The sequence below is a fragment of the Ctenopharyngodon idella genome, chromosome 12 (assembly GCF_019924925.1).
Source record: "Ctenopharyngodon idella isolate HZGC_01 chromosome 12, HZGC01, whole genome shotgun sequence".
NCBI classification, from domain to species: domain Eukaryota; kingdom Metazoa; phylum Chordata; class Actinopteri; order Cypriniformes; family Xenocyprididae; genus Ctenopharyngodon; species Ctenopharyngodon idella.
In genome coordinates, this window is record NC_067231.1 from 30,452,783 (window position 1) to 30,471,554 (window position 18,772).

Here is an 18,772-nt window from a genome sequence, read left to right on the forward strand (position 1 = left end):
CTGATTAGTAAACAATCACCTCCAGTCCTAAACATGAGCTCAATGCTGCACAAAGTCCCATAAGTTATTTATTGTTACTGTAAATATATTTCGCATCAGACAGTCAAATCGATTCAGTAATGCAGTGAACACACACTGTGGGAATATTATGAACCGACTCCAGACTCTCACCTCTCTGAAATCAGTCTCTGCGTCTCGACATCTTCAGCATTCCTTCCACGATAAATGAGAAAGTAATGAGCAGGTGAAGACGCTTCTCACTCATTATTTCATGACTCTGATATCACAGGAGCAATTATTCAGCAGACAGACATAAAAAAATAAACCAGCATAAAGACAATGTTATTAAACAGCCCAAATATGAGTTTAACCTCATGAAAGCTCAGGCCAGTTTTAATTATCATCTAAAATATGTGAATAATGAGCATCTGGACTGAAACATTTGCATAGTGTTTAATATTCTTAAAAAATAGAATGTGAAACAGTGGGACGTTTGTTACGAGTGTACATATCATCTCTTTAAAAATGATTAAATATATTTTTTGTTGCCTATAATAACCCCTTCATTGACATAAACTGTCAGAACAAAGTGATTCACTGAAATACATGTGACTCTCCACAGTGATTTCTGCATCAGTCCATCCGGCCGAATAACTAGTTTGATGTGTCCTTGAGCAAGACTCGACCTCTGTGGTCCAGCAGCCTCGTGAGCTGGAGGTCAAAGGTCAGCGCAGGTCAGTCTCAGATCACTGCAGTGTCAGTAATTACAGAGTCCTCCTGTCGCAAACCCTGCCTGTCTCACACCACAGACGGAGGGAGAGATGGAGTCAGTCGGGGTCGAACACACACACTCACACTCTCACACACACACACACACACACACTCTCACACACACACACACACACACACACTCTCACACACACACACTCACACTCTCACACACACACACACACACACTCTCACACACACACACACACACACACACACACACACACACACACACACACCAGGTAAGCTTTGTCAAATCCAGTGATTTCTCCCTTGTAAACACGACTGAAGAGTCTCTTTCTCAATGTGAGAAACTCCTTGTACGTTCCTCAATGTCTCGATGTACACGAGCGAGTGAACAGTGTGTTCTGTTCTGTCCGAAAGAATCCTGTGATTCGCCTGCTGAGGAAAAACATCCGTTTACTGAAGCTCTTTCTGATGACATTCATGCAACAATCATGTAGAACATGAACAAAACCAAACTCGACACGTATTAGTGAGGATCTCTCACTGATGCCATGGTTTTTATTCGACTTTCACTAATCTGATGACATTATATTTAAGACAAAAAAACAATTCAGTCGATTTATGATTCTTTCCGATTCACTTTAAAAACTTAAACTATGTTGTACTATGTTTTTCATTTTTTTCTGAAACACTTTCACACTTAAAAATATCAAGTATATCAACAGTGAATCACTTCACCTGATTCACTCAAACGATTCACTCTCAGAAGTGTCTCATTTAGAATTAATTTAGAATTCATTAAGAAATTTGGAGCATCTGTTACAGTACGTCTCTCATTAATACGCTTCCAATAATGTCTGTTTATAATCAATGATGTTGATTTTGCAGAATTAATATTTGATGAATCACTCTAAGGTCTCACAATTACGAGTTTATATCTCGCAATTCTGACTTTTTTCTCGTAATTCTGACTTTTCTCGTAATTACGAGTTTATATCTCGCAATTCTGACTTTTTTCTCGTAATTCTGACTTTTCTCGTAATTACGAGTTTATATCTCGCAATTCTTTTTTCTCGTAATTCTGACTTTTCTCGTAATTACGAGTTTATATCTCGCAATTCTGACTTTTTTCTCGTAATTACGAGTTTATATCTCGCAATTCTGACTTTTTTCTCGTAATTCTGACTTTTCTCGTAATTACGAGTTTATATCTCGCAATATCTCGCAATTCTGACTTTTTTCTCGTAATTCTGACTTTTCTCGTAATTACGAGTTTATATCTCGCAATTCTTTTTTCTCGTAATTCTGACTTTTCTCGTAATTACGAGTTTATATCTCGCAATTCTGACTTTTTTCTCGTAATTACGAGTTTATATCTCGCAATTCTGACTTTTTTCTTGTAATTACGAGTTTATATCTCGCAATTCTGACTTTTTTCTCGTAATTCTGACTTTTCTCGTAATTACGAGTTTATATCTCGCAATTCTGACTTTTTTTCTCGTAATTCTGACTTTTTTCTCGTAATTACGAGTTTATATCTCGCAATTGACTTTTTTCTCGTAATTATGAGTTTATATCTCGCAAATCTGACTTTTTCTCGTAATTACAAGTTTATATCTCACAATTCTGACTTTTTTCTCGTAATTCTGACTTTTTTATCGTAATTACGAGTTTATATCTCACAATTCTGATTTTTTTCTCGTAATTACGAGTTTATATCTCGCAATTCTGACTTTTTTCTCGTAATTACGAGTTTATATCTCGCAAATCTGACTTTTTCTCGTAATTACAAGTTTATATCTCACAATTCTGACTTTTTTTTCGTAATTCTGACTTTTTCCTCATAATTACAAGTTTATATCTTGCAAATCTGACTTTAACTCGTAATTACGAGTTTATATCTCACAATTCTGACTTTTTTTTGTAATTCTGACTTTTTTCTCGTAATTACGAGTTTATATCTCACAAATCTGACTTTTTTCTCGTAATTACAAGTTTATATCTCGCAAATCTGACTTTTTCTCGTAATTACGAGTTTATATCACAATTCTGACTTTTTTTTCGTAATTCTAACTTTTTTCTCGTAATTACGAGTTTATATCTCACAATTCTGACTTTTTTCTTGTAATTACGAGTTTATATCTCACAAATCTGACTTTTTTCTCGTAATTACAAGTTTATATCTCGCAAATCTGACTTTTTCTCGTAATTACGAGTTTATATCACAATTCTGACTTTTTTTTCGTAATTCTAACTTTTTTCTCGTAATTACGAGTTTATATCTCACAATTCTGACTTTTTTCTTGTAATTACGAGTTTATATCTCACAATTCTGACTTTTTGTCTCATAATTACGAGTTTATATCTCGCAATTACACTCTTTTTCCTAGGAGAAGCAAACATGTCTACATTTGCTTCCCATTTTATCTCTTGTTTAGGATAGAAAACTGAGAAATAAATCAGAGGAATAAAGGGAATTGTTTACAAAATGGTTTAATGCAGTCGGCCGCTGGTTTATGTCACTGAAGGTGTTTGCCTGGTTTCCAGACACTAGTGAAAATATGTGTTAATGACGGTAATATTTCAACTGCACAAACAATCATCAGTGAGATCCGGTTCATGAGCTGCACTGGAGAGAATCAAACACAGATGAACGAATCTTCACTACATTCATCTGCACGTCCTCACAAACTACTGAAGGTTCAGTGATGCTGCTGTGATATACTCTATATCATGATATTAAATTAGTATATAAAGTTTAGAGAAACTGATGCAGTGATAGTAATCAACACGTCTGTGATGGCGAGTTTACACATGAACTCACTGACTCGACCTAACTAACCCGTGACATTCTCTCTAATCAGCCCTGCGGTCGTTACTGCAGTCAAAATAATTAATGTGCTAATTGCTTTGACTTCCATCGGCATTTGATGGCAGTGACATCTGACCCTCTTTATGACTGACACTTGACACTTCATATTCAGCAATATTACTGATTTGACCGCACTGACACTATTGGATGAAAACTCAACTTAGCTGGATGATGACATCACTGTTTCCTGCAGAGCTGCTTTAGAGCTGAACTCAACTTTCATATTTGATGTACAATAATTATTGAACCAAAATGAATCAACACTAAACTGATATCAACTGAATAATGACTGTTTACTATTTTATTTTTAGAGCAGCTTCACAGCAGAATTGTTTGCATCACTGAATCGTTATTTTCCTGTTTATCACTGTAACTGCTCTGAAACAATCTGTACTGTATAAAGAAATGAACTGTATGTAGAAATGAAGCTGACTTGACATCAATTAAACAAGAGATTCACCCACAATACAGACGACAGACAAAAAGAATGGCTGATTGAACGATAGACAGAAAGACAGACAGATAGATAGAGATAGACAGACAGACAGACAGATAGATAGAGATAGACAGACAGACAGACAGATGCATAGATAGATAGATGGATAGACAGATGGATAGATGACAGACAGATAGACAGACGGATAGATAGATAGATAGATAGATAGATAGATAGATAGATAGATAGATAGATAGATAGATAGACAGACAGATGAATAGACAGACGGATAGATAGACAGATGGATAGATAAACAGACAGATGGATAGACAGATATATAGACAGATGGATAGATAGATAGATAGATAGATAGATAGATAGATAGATAGATAGATAGATAGACAGATGAATAGACAGACGGATAGATAGACAGATGGATAGATAAACAGACAGAAGGATAAACAGACGGATAGACAGATAGATAGACGGATGGATAGATAGACAGACAGATAGATAGACAGACAGATGGATAGATAGACACAGACAGATAGATAGACAGACAGATGGATAGATAGACAGATAGATAGATAGACAGATGGATAGATAGACAGACAGATAGACAGACAGATGGATAGATAGACAGATAGATAGACAGACAGACAGACAGACAGATGGATAGACAGACAGACAGACAGATGGATAGACAGACAGATGGATAGATAGACAGATAGATAGACAGACAGACAGATGGATAGACAGACAGACAGACAGATGGATAGACAGACAGATGGATAGATAGACAGATAGATAGACAGACAGACAGATGGATAGACAGACAGATAAATAGACAGACAGACAGACAGATGGATAGACAGACAGATGGATAGATAGACAGATAGATAGACAGACAGACAGATGGATAGACAGACAGATAAATAGACAGACAGACAGACAGATGGATAGACAGACAGATAAATAGACAGACAGACAGACAGACAGATGGATAGACAGACAGACAGACAGACAGATGGATAAATAGACAGACAGACAGCTGGAGTGAGATAAGGATGTTCTCTGTTATCAGTTCAGTTCCACATGAAAAGCCACTGATGGCTGACGGGAGCAGAACTGAAGCGCTCAAACGGATTTAAACCTGGAGAAAGATGCACCGACACTCGCTCAAAGACGCTTTCATCCGTTTAATCAAGTGGACAATCAAAGCAATCATGCGGCTTCAGAGCGCCATTCCTCATGGAGTCTCTTCAGACGGGAGAGAAACACTTCATCTACCTGAAAGACATCCACCAGATACACAGATGGCAGGAGGACGGGTTAACCCGTTAAATATTATCCAGCAGAGACATTTTTATCTTTAAGTGCCGAGGCTAACGAAGGCCTGCAAAGGTCAGAGGTCAGTCTCAGGGCAGACGAGGCATCAGGAGCAGTCATGATGGTTAATCTGTCTTGAATATGGTAAAAATGTTCATTATCATTCCAGGAACAACTGAGGATATTCTGAAAGAAGATAATGCTCACGATATTCATACAGACACACAATCTGCTGCATTGTGGTTGATTTCACACTTTGAGTGACAGATGATGATTTTATGCAGCTGGAGGACTGAAAAATTAATAGTTTTCACATCTTGGATATAAAACTTCTTTCATGCCGTCAGCCACGTCTGGACTTTGCGTTCAGATAAAACTCCTTCATTATGTTTCTTTGAAGCGTCAGGTGAGGACACCTCAATATTCAGCTCAACTCAAACTACAATCCCTCTGAACATAAACACATTATTTTTGGCGACAGTTTTCACAGGACATTCAAACAAATCCTGCAGGAGCTTTTTTCCCCTCAGAACATCCAGCGAATGCTGATTGTGTTTGGAAGTGGCTTTTACAAAAGTCGCTCGAATCAGATTCGCTCTTTGTTTGGACTCTCTCCCAGTTCAGAATATAAACAAAGAGTTTTTCACATTTGTTCACAGTCACTAGAGACAATGAGGCCTGGTTTGAAAACCAACATTTTAAAGGGCTCATATCATGAAAAACAGGATTTTGGTGCTCTTTTGAAAAACTTTGATGATGTGGATGTCTTGTGGTCTTCAGTTGTGCTTTCACCTTGTAGATTTCACAGCAGTTTATTGATGCAAAACACTGAATTGAGAGTCAAAACTGGGGTAATAAAGGCTGGGAATGACTTAATTCTGCTTGTGTCGTGAACGAGATCCAGCGCTGCTAAAACTTGTAAGCCAACACAAACGAGTTTACTTCGTTTAGTTAGTTAGTCAAACAGAGATATTTACCACACCAATTATTGGCTATTTGGAAAAAAGAATGTGTAAATAAATCACTATTTCTATGTGCTTCCATCAGTGTCTCCTGCAGTTAATAAAATCATATTTAGTCACTTCTGCTGGAGAAAATAACAGACAAACAGACAGATGGATAGACAGACCAATAGACAGAATGATAGAAAGACAGATAGACAGACAGACAGAGAGAGAGATAGATAGACAGACCAATAAATAGACAGACAGATGGACAGATAGATGGATAGACACAAAGATAGATAAATAGACAGACAGACGCATCAATAGATAGAAAGATAGACAGGCACAAATGGACGGACAGATAGATAGATAGACGGACGGATAGACGGATAGATAGATAGATAGATAGATAGACACAGACAGACAGACAGACAGATAGGATAGACAGACCGATAGACAGATAGATGACAGACAGATAGGATAGACAGACCGATAGACAGATAGATGACAGACAGATAGATAGAGAGACAGATAGACAGATCAATAAATAGAAAGATAGACACAGACGGATGGATAGACAGATAGATAGACAGACAGACAGACAGACAGGATAGACAGACCAATAGACAGATAGATAGAATGACAGGCAAACAGATGAAAAGATAGATAGACAGACAGACAGATAGATAGACAGACGGATCAATAGATAGATAGACAGATAGACAGACACAGGTGGACGGATGGACATAGACAGATAGATAGATCAATAGATAGAAAGATAGACACAGACGGACGGATAGACAGACAGATAGATAGATAGATAGATAGATAGATAGATAGATAGATAGATAGATAGATAGATAGATAGGCAGACAGACAGACAGAAAGATAGACAGATAGACAGAGACAGAAAAATAGATAGACAGAAAGATAGATAGACAGACAGACAGAAAGATAGACAGACAGACAGACAGACAGACAGACAGAAAGATAGATAGACAGACAGACAGACAGACAGAAAGATAGATAGACAGACAGACTGAAAAATAGATAGATAGATAGAAAGATAGACAGACAGACAGACAGACAGACAGACAGAAAGATAGATAGATAGACAGACAGACAGACAGAAAGATAGATAGACAAAGATAGATAGACAGACAGACAGACAGACAGACAGACTGAAAAATAGATAGATAGACAGAAAGATAGATAGATAGACAGACAGACAGACAGACAGACAGACTGAAAAATAGATAGATAGACAGAAAGATAGACAGACAGACAGACAGACAGACAGACAGACTGAAAAATAGATAGACAGAAAGATAGATAGATAGACAGACAGACAGACAGACAGACAGACAGACAGACTGAAAAATAGATAGATAGACAGAAAGATAGATAGATAGACAGACAGACAGACAGACAGACAGACAGAAAGATAGATAGACAGAAAGATAGATAGATAGACAGACAGACAGACAGACAGAAAGACACAGGCGAACAGATAGAATGACAGATAGACAGACAGAAAGATAGATAGATAGATAGACAGATGAACAGATAGATAGAATGACAGACAGACAGACAGATGGACAGAAAGATAGACAGACAGACAGACGAACAGATAGATAGATAGATAGATAGATAGTAAGCACACTCTCACCTAGAAGCATCAATAAATAATCGCTTTATTTTTCAAAATCATGCATGTCTTTAGTTCCCTTTACAGATCACACACAGGTATATTGCGCACAACTCTACACAGTACACTAAAGTCAGATTATTTTCAGATGAGTTTTTTTTTTTTTTTTATCAAAATTCTTTACATGAGTAAAATTTCTCTCACATAGTCGCTCGGCTGGTTCTTTTTTGTTTTTTTTTAGCCCATTTGTTGTTATTGCAATGATTCACATTGTTTCATATATAACAAATAAGAAAAGCATCTGGTCTTTGTCATGGCTATGAAAGAAAGTGCAGTGGTTTCCTGAAGGATGGAAAATGTCCGTCATAATAACGCTCCGACGACTCCGCAGGACCGTGCGTGACGTGCTCGTGTTGCAGTTCTGCGGTGAAGCGTGAGTTGAGCTCCTGCGGGGGAAACAGTGATGTTCGCTCCTCTGTCGCCGTAGGGTGTAGGGTGTAGGGTGTAGGGTGGACTCCCTGAATGGGTATTGCTTCTGCGTCAAACTAAATCTAGCGTGAATGCGATTTGGACGTATTCTTGGCGAACGACAGAGGACAGTCTGTGATATAATATTGTGATAGGACAGACACCTTAAATGTTCTTAAACCTATAAAACTGTGATATAGATCAGCTTGCGTCTTTACGTTTCAAATGTTTCCTTAAACTTGCATAATAAACATGCAATGAAAGATTTTTCTCAAGGATATTTTTCTATATAAAGAGTAACTCTGCTGTGGCATGGGTGCATTACCAAAAGAACTGAAAAACGAAGCAACAAACGGAGCAGCAGAGGAGACGTGAGTCCTGAGGGGTTCCAGCGCTCGCTCCGTCTCATCTCCATCTTGCATAAGGCACCGGATCCCGTCTAAAGAAACGTGCAGCGTTCGCTCTTCCTCCGGATGAGTCCGTCTCCTCCGTGACGTCCTGCTCCCCTCCTCTTCAATTAGTCTTTGAGTTCGTTCATGAAATGAAGTAGCGTCGGATGGCAGAAAAGGTGCAGCTATAAACTTCATATATTCACTGCGTGTCGAACCGCCACTGAAGAGAGCATCCGTGTGTTTTAATTGAGCTGGTCCTCGTATTGTTTCCGGAAACAGTCGCCAGCGGGAAAGAATTCCCAGCAACGTTCCTGGTACATTTTCCAAACGTACGACTCCTGAAAGACAAACAAGAGCGTGTGTTGAATGTGTCCGAACCTCACGATCACACATGCTGCTGCTCAGGCAGGCGCTCACTAGGGTTTGGAACAGAACCATCAACACACCAGAACAAGTGAGAGAGGATGATGGGAAATACCTGGCCGGTGTGCTCGGTTTCATCCTTGTTGATGAGATACATGAAGAAAAATCTGCAAAGACACACACAATCGTGCACATGACAAACGTTATGAATGAAACAGTCAGCCTGGCGTTAGTGTCATTTCATTTGGAAACATGAATCATAATTGTGTGGTTGATGGTTTCTGCTCTGTCACTGTATGAAGTGAGTTCGCAGTGGATCATTTGAATAAAAATTGATTTTTTTCTTAACAGCCTGTTCCTCATGTGACCAGATATCAGCCCTGTGCACACGAAATGACCAGAATATGACTATACAATAATAATAATAATAATTGTTGTTGTTATAAGTATAAAATAAAATATAAGTATATATAATATAAATATGTATTATAATAAAACAAATAAACACTACTATAGTAATAATACTATTGTACAGTAAAATAAAAATTGAGTATTTAACAATAATATACAAAACAGTAAATTTACAGTACTAATATTTATGACTGTCTTAAAGGTTAATTCATTATGCTTTTTCACTTTTTCTGTAGGAGCTGTAATAATGTAAAATATGTGAAAAAATAATGTGTTTTTTGAACAATCAAGCATTAAAGCATATTCTAGTACACCCAAAAAACAAAATCAAGACTTTGTAAAAGGGCATAATAACACCCCTTTAATTTCTTTGCTTTCAAAAGCTTTTATTTTTGTGAAAATATAACAACATTAATTATAATAATTATTATTATTTTTAAATATTTTATTAAAATTAATTATTATATATTATTATTATTATTATTATTGGTGTTATTATAATTATGAAATAATCAAAAATTATTATTAGTACTATTATAAAATAATTATAATATATATGATAGAAAATTATAGATTAAATGATTTATTATAGATTATATATATATATATATATATATACACAACTATTTATATAATTATTACTATAAAAATTAAACCAATAAATATCTAATAATAATAATACTGTACATGAAAAATTTAATATTTAATAATAATAATTTTATTTTACAGAGCAACAGTAAAATTACAGTACTAACATTTATGAATTTCTTTGCTTTCAAAAGCTTTTATATTTGTGAAATTATAACAACAATAACAATAATTATTATTCTTATTTTAAAATAATTTTATTAAAATTATTTATCATATATTATTATTGCTGTTCTTATAATTATAAAATAATCAAAAAATGATTATTATTACCATTATAAAATAATTATAATATATATCAGAGAATTACAGATTCAATTCTAGATTTTATATATATATATATATATATTTATATAACTATATATATAATTATTACTATAAAAATTAAACCAATAAATATAATAATAATAATACTGTACATGAAAAAAAAGGAATTATATTAATAATACTTTTATTTTACAGATTAACAGTAAAATTACAGTAATAATGACTGTTTTAATTTCTTTGCTTTCAAAAGCTTTTATTTCAGTAAAGCTTCTCTTTTGTTGACAACAGATTTATAAACGATTGTGAAGAGTTGCGTTTCCAAATCCACATTATAATCAAATTCAGATTCAAACTCTCAGCGTCTGCTGGTGAATGACTCGAGTGATTCACTTCTGTGATGTAAATCATGTTAAATTACGTCAAGGCATCATCTGGACGCTGTATTGATCGCTCATCTCATTTATTTGTTTGTCTTTGACTCTCTGCAGGTACAACGCTTCAAGACAGAATCATTATTGCTGAATATGGAAGAATGTGAGATTAAATCACAGATAGTCGAATGAATCGCAGCAGGACTCACAGATAGTTGGCCAGATTGTGTTCCTGCAGCGTGTGCGTCTCAAAGCCGTGAGGAACCGTGTCGAAATAATCGTTTCCAATTCCACAGATGAAGCACTTCGTCTGCAGAAAGATTAAGGATTAAACACTGAATCTTCATGTCAGATCTGAGATTTCAGGCCAGAGTCAAAAGAACCCTTCTCACCTCCATGTCCTCTTTCACCTGCTCCTGTTGGTCTCTCAGCTCACCGAACGCATCAATGATCAGACCTGAAACACACACACACACACGTGAGACGATGTTACACTGAAACACACGTTTCATCTCATCATCTGTTCATACACACACCCTGAATGATGGCGAGGAGGATGACGATGACGAAGAAGAAGAAGGTGATGTCAAAGATGATGCGATAGATCTCGTACTCGTCACCGGCCGGATCTTCGATCTGATCGCCGATGCCACCGCCGGCACGAACGCCAACATACATGTGGAACATGTAGCACTGCACACAAACACACGGAGAGATTATTATTGATCTGACAGTGAAATCATACATTTCTACAGCGCTTTATACAGTACAGATTGCTTCATTGACTACCATAGTATTTTTTTTCCTACTGTGGCAGTCAATGGGGGGCGAGATCTGCTTGGTTACAAACATTCTTCCAAATATCTTCCTTTGTGTTCAGGAAAACAAAGAAATTTATACAGGTTTGAAACAATTTGAGGGGGAGTAAATGATGACAGAATTTTCATTTTTAGGTGAACTATCCCTTTAAGTATCTTTTCGGCTACTTTGTAGTATCAAAGATATTAACTTTTACTCTCCACTTGACTACATTTTTTAATAAGTACTCCAGTACATTTGTAATTGTTACATTTTGCATGGCATCTACTTTTTCTGCAGCAGTTTATTTCTGCTATAAAAGAAGTGATATTGCCATCTACAGGGCTTTGAAGGTACTGTATCTTGTGTGTTTTGCTCTTACTCACCCAAACTTGTCAACAAGGTTACTCGAAGGTTACACGAATTTGAGTGCATTAGAAGCTAGTTGCTGAACTGCAGGTGTTTCATACATGAGATGAGGACATGATGAGGCCGAAACCAGTGCAAGCAGGCTTTGACAATTTCATTTAACTTAACGTTATTTTATTTATCCGTTACACTGTTTGTTTACTTGAGCTTAACTGAGACTTGAGTGTTTGTAGATGTTTAAAGGATTAGTTCACTTTACTCGTCCCCATGTCATTCAAGATGTTTATGTCTTTCTTTCTTCAGTGGAAAAGAAATTAAGGTTTTTGAGGAAAACATTCCAGGATTTTTCTCCATATAGTGGACTTCACTGGGGTTCAACGGGTTGAAGGTCCAAATGTCAGTTTCAGTGCAGCTTCAAAGAGCTCTACATGATCCCAGACGAGGAATAAGAGTCTTATCTTAAGAGTCTAAAAAAACATTATATACTTTTTAACCACAAATGCTCGTCTTGCACTGCTCTGTGATGCTCCACGCATTACGTAATCATGTTGGAAAGGTCACGCGTGACGTAGGTGGAAGTACCGCGGTAGGCCGAAAAACTCCATCTCATTTTCTCCTCCAACTTCAAAATCATCCAGCATCGTTGTTTTACCTTTTTTTTTAAAGGGCGTTTGACTTAGTCTTTGTGCGTTCACTTTGTAGACACTGGATTGGTACTTCCGCCTACGTCACGCGTGATCTTTCCAACTTGATTACGTAATGCGTGGAGCATCACAGAGCAGTGCAAGACGAGCATTTGTGGTTAAAAAGTATATAATTATTATTTTGGCCGATGGTTTCTCTAGATAAGACTCTTATTCCTCGTCTGGGATCATGTAGAGCTCTTTGAAGCTGCACTGAAACTGACATTTGGACCTTCAACCCGTTGAACCCCAGTGAAGTCCACTATATGGAGAAAAATCCTGGAATGTTTTCCTCAAAAACCTTCATTTCTTTTCCACTGAAGAAAGAAAGACATGAACATCTGAAGAAAGAAAGACATGAACATCTTGGATGACATGGGGGTGAGTAAATTATCAAGAAATTTTCATTCTGAAGTGAATTAATGCTTTAAGAGGCTGTTGTGTCGTACTTGATTTATTGCAATAATGAGGTGTTCAGTTTTATTTTAGAAGATAAACATGTGATTGCTCTCCTCACAAATCACCCGTTTCGTGTTTTTCACTGGCATGTCTCTTAAGTGTCGACTTTTACTCAAGTATGCTTTTACACCTCACACACACACACAGCTGGAAGCGTTTGGTCGTCAGACTAAAGACGCCTGTCACCGTCTCTGACAAAAGCTTCCTTTTCACTCAAACTGTCTTCCCTTATTAGGAGGAGAGAAAGAGAGACAGACAGCAGCGCAGGACTGAGAGGAAGACAAAAAGAGGAAGGAAGCATCTAGAAATGGAATTGCACGGGTGGCTGCTTCCCAGCGGATTAAAGCTCACACACACACACTCAGAAACATACACACACACACACACATAATTATATTTTTTTATATATATAATTATAAAAAATAAACCAAAAAAAGAAATATATTACTATAGTAATAATACTATTGTACTGTACAACATTTTAGCATTTAATAATAATAATAATAATAATTTTATTTTACAGAACAGTACCAGAAAAATTACAGTACTAATCCTGTAAATGATGATTTATTAACACAAGCTCATCATAACAGGTGTCAGATCCAAACGTCTAATCTTTAAAACACACGCTTCTGTCAGTCTGAAGGAAATGACATCAACCTTCATCTCTCTCTCTCTCTCTCTCTCTGTTTGTTTAGTTAGTTAATTAGTCTGTTGTTCTAGCTGACTGCTCCGGCCGTTAATGCGCTATGATCCTAATGACCGTCCGGTCGTTTGCGCTTAGCAACAGCACTAACGTCACAAATGAACGATGGCAGCAGCGATGTTCTCATCTGAAGAACACATTAAACCACACGCAAGCAATTAAAAGAGCAACGTGCAGGAAAACACATTACTGCCATCCAGACACTGAATATCAGAGAGCCGAGGTCACACCTCCAGGTCAAACATCCTCTGGTCTCATCAGGAGTTTCCCAGACATCTAACCTTTTTAGCTGAAACTATAGAAGTGTACAAAAAACATGTTTCTTTTAGCTCACCGTCAGCATGTCGTCACACTTCATGTCTGGTGATTCTCCATCTTCACTCTTATTGTAGAACTTTCGGAAGAAGTTGAAAGCCACTACGGTGTAGAGATACACCACAACCGCCAGCAGACCGACAGTCAGGACCAGCTACACACACACACACACACACACACACACACACACACACACACAGCATGTTAATTCAGCAGAACTGAGCTCATATAATACAGTCAGTTTGTGTAAAAAGTGGTTTTTACATTACCTAGAAAAACTCTTACTTAAAAACATCTTACAGATAGATAGATAGAACAACAGAGAGGGAAGACAGAGAGATAAATAGATCAACAGGCAGACAGATAGACAGACAGACAGACAGACAAATAGATAGATAGATATATAGACAGACAGACAGACAGATAGACAGATCACTCTCGTGATAAATGACATCTCATTTATTACGTGAGTGAGGAACTGACTGACAAGACGATGGTGGAAGATTTGGTTTCAAAGCAAAATGAAAAAGTGCCTATTTGGCAATATTTTGGATTTAAACCCAATGTTAATGACAACCTGCAAAGGATTAGTTGTGTTTTTCTAGATGATGTGTTTTTCGTTAATAATAATAATGAACCCACCATTCAAGCAATTGCAGTCCCCGTATAGGTGCGCATTTGAAAGCGAAAGTAAAATGCGTACGTCCGCATGGGCATTCATAACGGTGAGTGTCCACTGGCGCAGAGCAGAGCGCCAGCACCATTATGCAGCAGTGCGCATTTTACTTTCGCTTTTGAATTAAGGGTTTAACATCCCCCCACCCGGCGATACCGGTATTACCGGTGTTGTCACACGTCGATTAACCAGTGGGAAAATTTCCTCACCGTCACATCCCTAATGGACAGACAGACAGACAAACAGACAGACAGACAGACAGATAGATAGATAGATAGATAGACAGGCAGATAGAGGTCAGTTCTGTGTGGTTAACCAAGGGAAACAGAGCTTTATTCAGTTTAACCTGTTTGCCATTGTGCGTGACAGAAGACAGGATGGTCCTGAGCGTCTTGAAGCCCATGGCGATGTCCAGCAGATGGGCGGCAAAGAAGAAGTTATTGTAGTGACCGAGGATGGACATGCTCATGTACCAGGCCAGATACAGGAACGACTGCAGGACACATAATCACAAAGACCAGATCAAACCTGACAAAACCAGCACCAACTACAGACAAACATGAGGAGCAGTTACTGACGTTATCTGTGAAGACGACACCCAACTTCCAGATCTGATACTTCACATCGATTGAGTTCAGTCTGAAAGAATAAAAGAAGGAACGGTCAGTGAATCCAACAGTGCAATGAAATCAGTCAAATGAGCAATGCTTGAAAAATCATTTGTGTAAATTCAGGAAGACAAAAGCTGTTACTAATACTGAATGGTCAAACACACACTCACACTGCGGCCAGTGAACTGTCTCTCTTTGGTTTCTTTTTCTCGTGGGCGTCACTGAAGTCCAGCGCAGCTTTATCCATCCCGAGCAGCTCACTGATCCGATCATGTCCATAAAACTCTCCATACTTATCCATCACCTACACAACACACACACACTTACAGTATTATTTCAGATGGTTCTTATGAGAGCCGTTTATCTTTCATGATGAACGAGTGTGTCTATATCTGTGCAAACGTCTCCAAACTCACCTTCCGCTTCACAAATTTATCCCAGTAATTGTTTGGGAAGGACCTGAGAGACAGAGATGAAATCATCATTAGATCACAGAAACATATTCATAAATCACAAAGATCCTCGCGACACAACCGCAGTGAGGATTGACATATAAAATCATTATCCTGAAGCCTTAAACCTTGAAATATACATGTTCTTCATCTGTGCACACTAATATGACAAAAAACCGAATGTTTCACTTGAGATTCGGAAAAAAACTTCTTTAATTTAAAAATGTTTAAGTCTTTTTATGTTACATTTTTATTATTTTAAAATACATTTTAATGAATGTTGTTTAGATTTATTATCATATTTATAATTTTTACATTTTATATTTAAATTTAATATTTTTATATAATTCAGCATTAGTATTTCTATCACAATCTCACAAATCTCTATTTGGAAAACCGTGATTTAATTAATGTAATTATATTTTAAAAAAAATTATGTCTCATCACTGTAAAATCCAAATATAGAATGCACATGTAATGTATTACTAATAATATAAGCAATTTAAATATTGTTTTAAATAATGTATAGTAAGGTACAACGTGTGAAGTTCCAAGCATGATACCCTAGATAATATAATCCTGGTGTCCATTCAACAAACAAACAAACAACAACTAGCTAGCTAGCTAACTAACAACTAATTAACCAGCTAACTAATTACCTAATTAAAACTAACTAATCGACCAGCTAACTAACTAATCGGCTAGCTAACTAGCTAACAAACAACTAACTAACCAGCTAGCTAACTAACTAACTAATTGGCTAGCTAACTAGCTAACAAACAAACAAGCAAACAAGCAAACAACTAACTAGCTAGCTATCAACTAACTAAACAGCTAGCTAACAAACAAACAAAGAACTAGCTAGCTAACTAACTAACAACTAACTAACCAGCTAGCTAACTAAGTAATTAAAACTAATTAATTAACAACCAGCTAGCTAACTAACTAATCCGCTAGCTAACTAGCTAACGAACAATTAACTAGCTAGCTATCAACTATCAGCTAATTAAACAGTTAGCTAACTAACTAACAATTAACTATCAACTAACTAACCAGCTGGCTAACAAAACAAACAACAACTAGCTAGCTAGCTAGCTAGCTAACTAACTAACTAACAACTATCCAGCTGGCTAGCTAACTAACTAATCAGCCAGCTAACTAGCTAACTAAAAAACAAACAACAACTAGCTAGCTAACTAACTACTAACCAGAGAGCTAACTAACTAATTAATTAAAACTAACCAACCAGCTAGCTAACTAATGAATCAGCCAGCTAACTAGCTAACAAACAAACAACTAACTAGCTATCAACTAACTATCAACTAATTAACCAGCTACCTAACTAACAACTATCAACTAACTGACCAGCTAGCTAACAAACAAACAAACAAACAAACAACAACTAGCTAGCTAACTAACAACTAACTGACCAGCTAGCTAACAAATAAACAAACAAAAGCTAACTAACAACTATCAACTAACTAACCAGCTAGCTAACTAACAAACAACTATCAAGTAACTAACCAGCTAGCTAACAAACAAACAAACAACTATCAACTAACCAGCTAGCTAACTATCAACGAACTAACCAGCTAGCTAACTAACTAACTAACTAGCTATCTAGCTAAAAAACTAACCAGCTAGCTAACTAACAAACAAACAAACAACTAACTAGCCAGCTAACTAACAAAACTAAATATATTCACAAATGATACTGGTAAAAAAATGATTTCATTTCAGAAGCACAGGGAAAATAAAGATACTGGAGCAGCACAGTAGAAACTGATGTCACAACAGGAGCTTTCAGCACACTTTCTAACCAACCAGCTAGCTAACTAATGAATTGGCCAGATAACTAGCTAACAAACAAACAAACAACTAACTAACTAGCTAGCTAGCTATCAACTATCAACTAATTAAGCAGCTACCTAACTAACAACTAACTATCAACTAACTGACCAGCTAGCTAACAAACAACAACTAGCTAGCTAACTAACAACTAACTGACCAGCTAGCTAACAAACAAACAAAAGCTAACTAACAACTAACTATCAACTAACTAACCAGCTAGCTAACTAACAAACAACAACTATCAACTAATTAACCAGATAGCTAACTAACTAACAACTAACTATCAATGAACTAACCAGCTAGCTAACTAACTAACCAACCAGCTAGCTAACAAACAAACAAACAAACAAACAAACAAACATCAACTAACTAACTGGCTAGCTAACTAACTAACTATCAACAAAATAACCAGCTAGCTAACTAACTAACTAGCTATCTAGCTAACTAACTAACCAGCTAGCTAACTAACTAACAAAACTAAATAAATTCACAAATGATACTGGTAAAAAATGACTTCATTTCAGAAGTACAGGGAAAATAAAGATACTGGAGCAGCACAGTAGAAACTGATGTCACAACAGGAGCGTTCAGCACAGAAAACTTCACTGATTATAATGGGAGTAATGCAGTTTTGTTCTTTTGTAAAATGATGCAATAACATGTCTCTGTCCTAATGACCGCCCTCCATCAGTAGCATTTTTCACTGGGTCACCTCATTACCGCAATGTTCCTGATTGAAAGCAGTTGTTGTGAGAACATGAACCTCATCTGTCACTCACTGTGTATTGATGACCAGCCGGTCCCACTGGCCTTTAATATCATCTTCTGAGGGCTGTTCAGTGATGTACAGGCCGTCAAACTCCAGCTTTCTGGCCACTTCCTTCTCTCGCTTAAAAATCACCAGAGGAACCTTGAGGAGAAACACAATATGAGCTAACGAGGAGCCTCATAAAGCATTATGAATCATC

At 36.8% G+C, this 18,772-nt stretch overlaps 1 protein-coding gene across 9 annotated transcripts in view; it reads right to left on the reverse strand.

Moving 5' to 3' along the window:
* Positions 1-7,993: 7,993 nt before the first annotated feature.
* LOC127523844 (ryanodine receptor 2) overlaps positions 7,994-18,772 on the reverse strand; it is a 109,266-nt gene continuing 98,487 nt past the window's right edge. For all 9 annotated transcript variants that reach the window (XM_051914959.1, XM_051914957.1, XM_051914956.1 and 6 more), the window contains 11 exons: positions 18,584-18,714; positions 15,918-15,960; positions 15,672-15,805; positions 15,469-15,529; positions 15,237-15,383; positions 14,234-14,368; positions 11,421-11,577; positions 11,277-11,341; positions 11,094-11,194; positions 9,303-9,354; positions 7,994-9,162 (listed from right to left, as the gene is read on the reverse strand). In XM_051914959.1, coding sequence (XP_051770919.1) covers positions 9,067-9,162; positions 9,303-9,354; positions 11,094-11,194; positions 11,277-11,341; positions 11,421-11,577; positions 14,234-14,368; positions 15,237-15,383; positions 15,469-15,529; positions 15,672-15,805; positions 15,918-15,960; positions 18,584-18,714 — 1,122 coding nt within the window. In that variant the 3' untranslated portion in view covers positions 7,994-9,066. The remainder of the gene's footprint in view (positions 9,163-9,302; positions 9,355-11,093; positions 11,195-11,276; positions 11,342-11,420; positions 11,578-14,233; positions 14,369-15,236; positions 15,384-15,468; positions 15,530-15,671; positions 15,806-15,917; positions 15,961-18,583; positions 18,715-18,772) is intronic.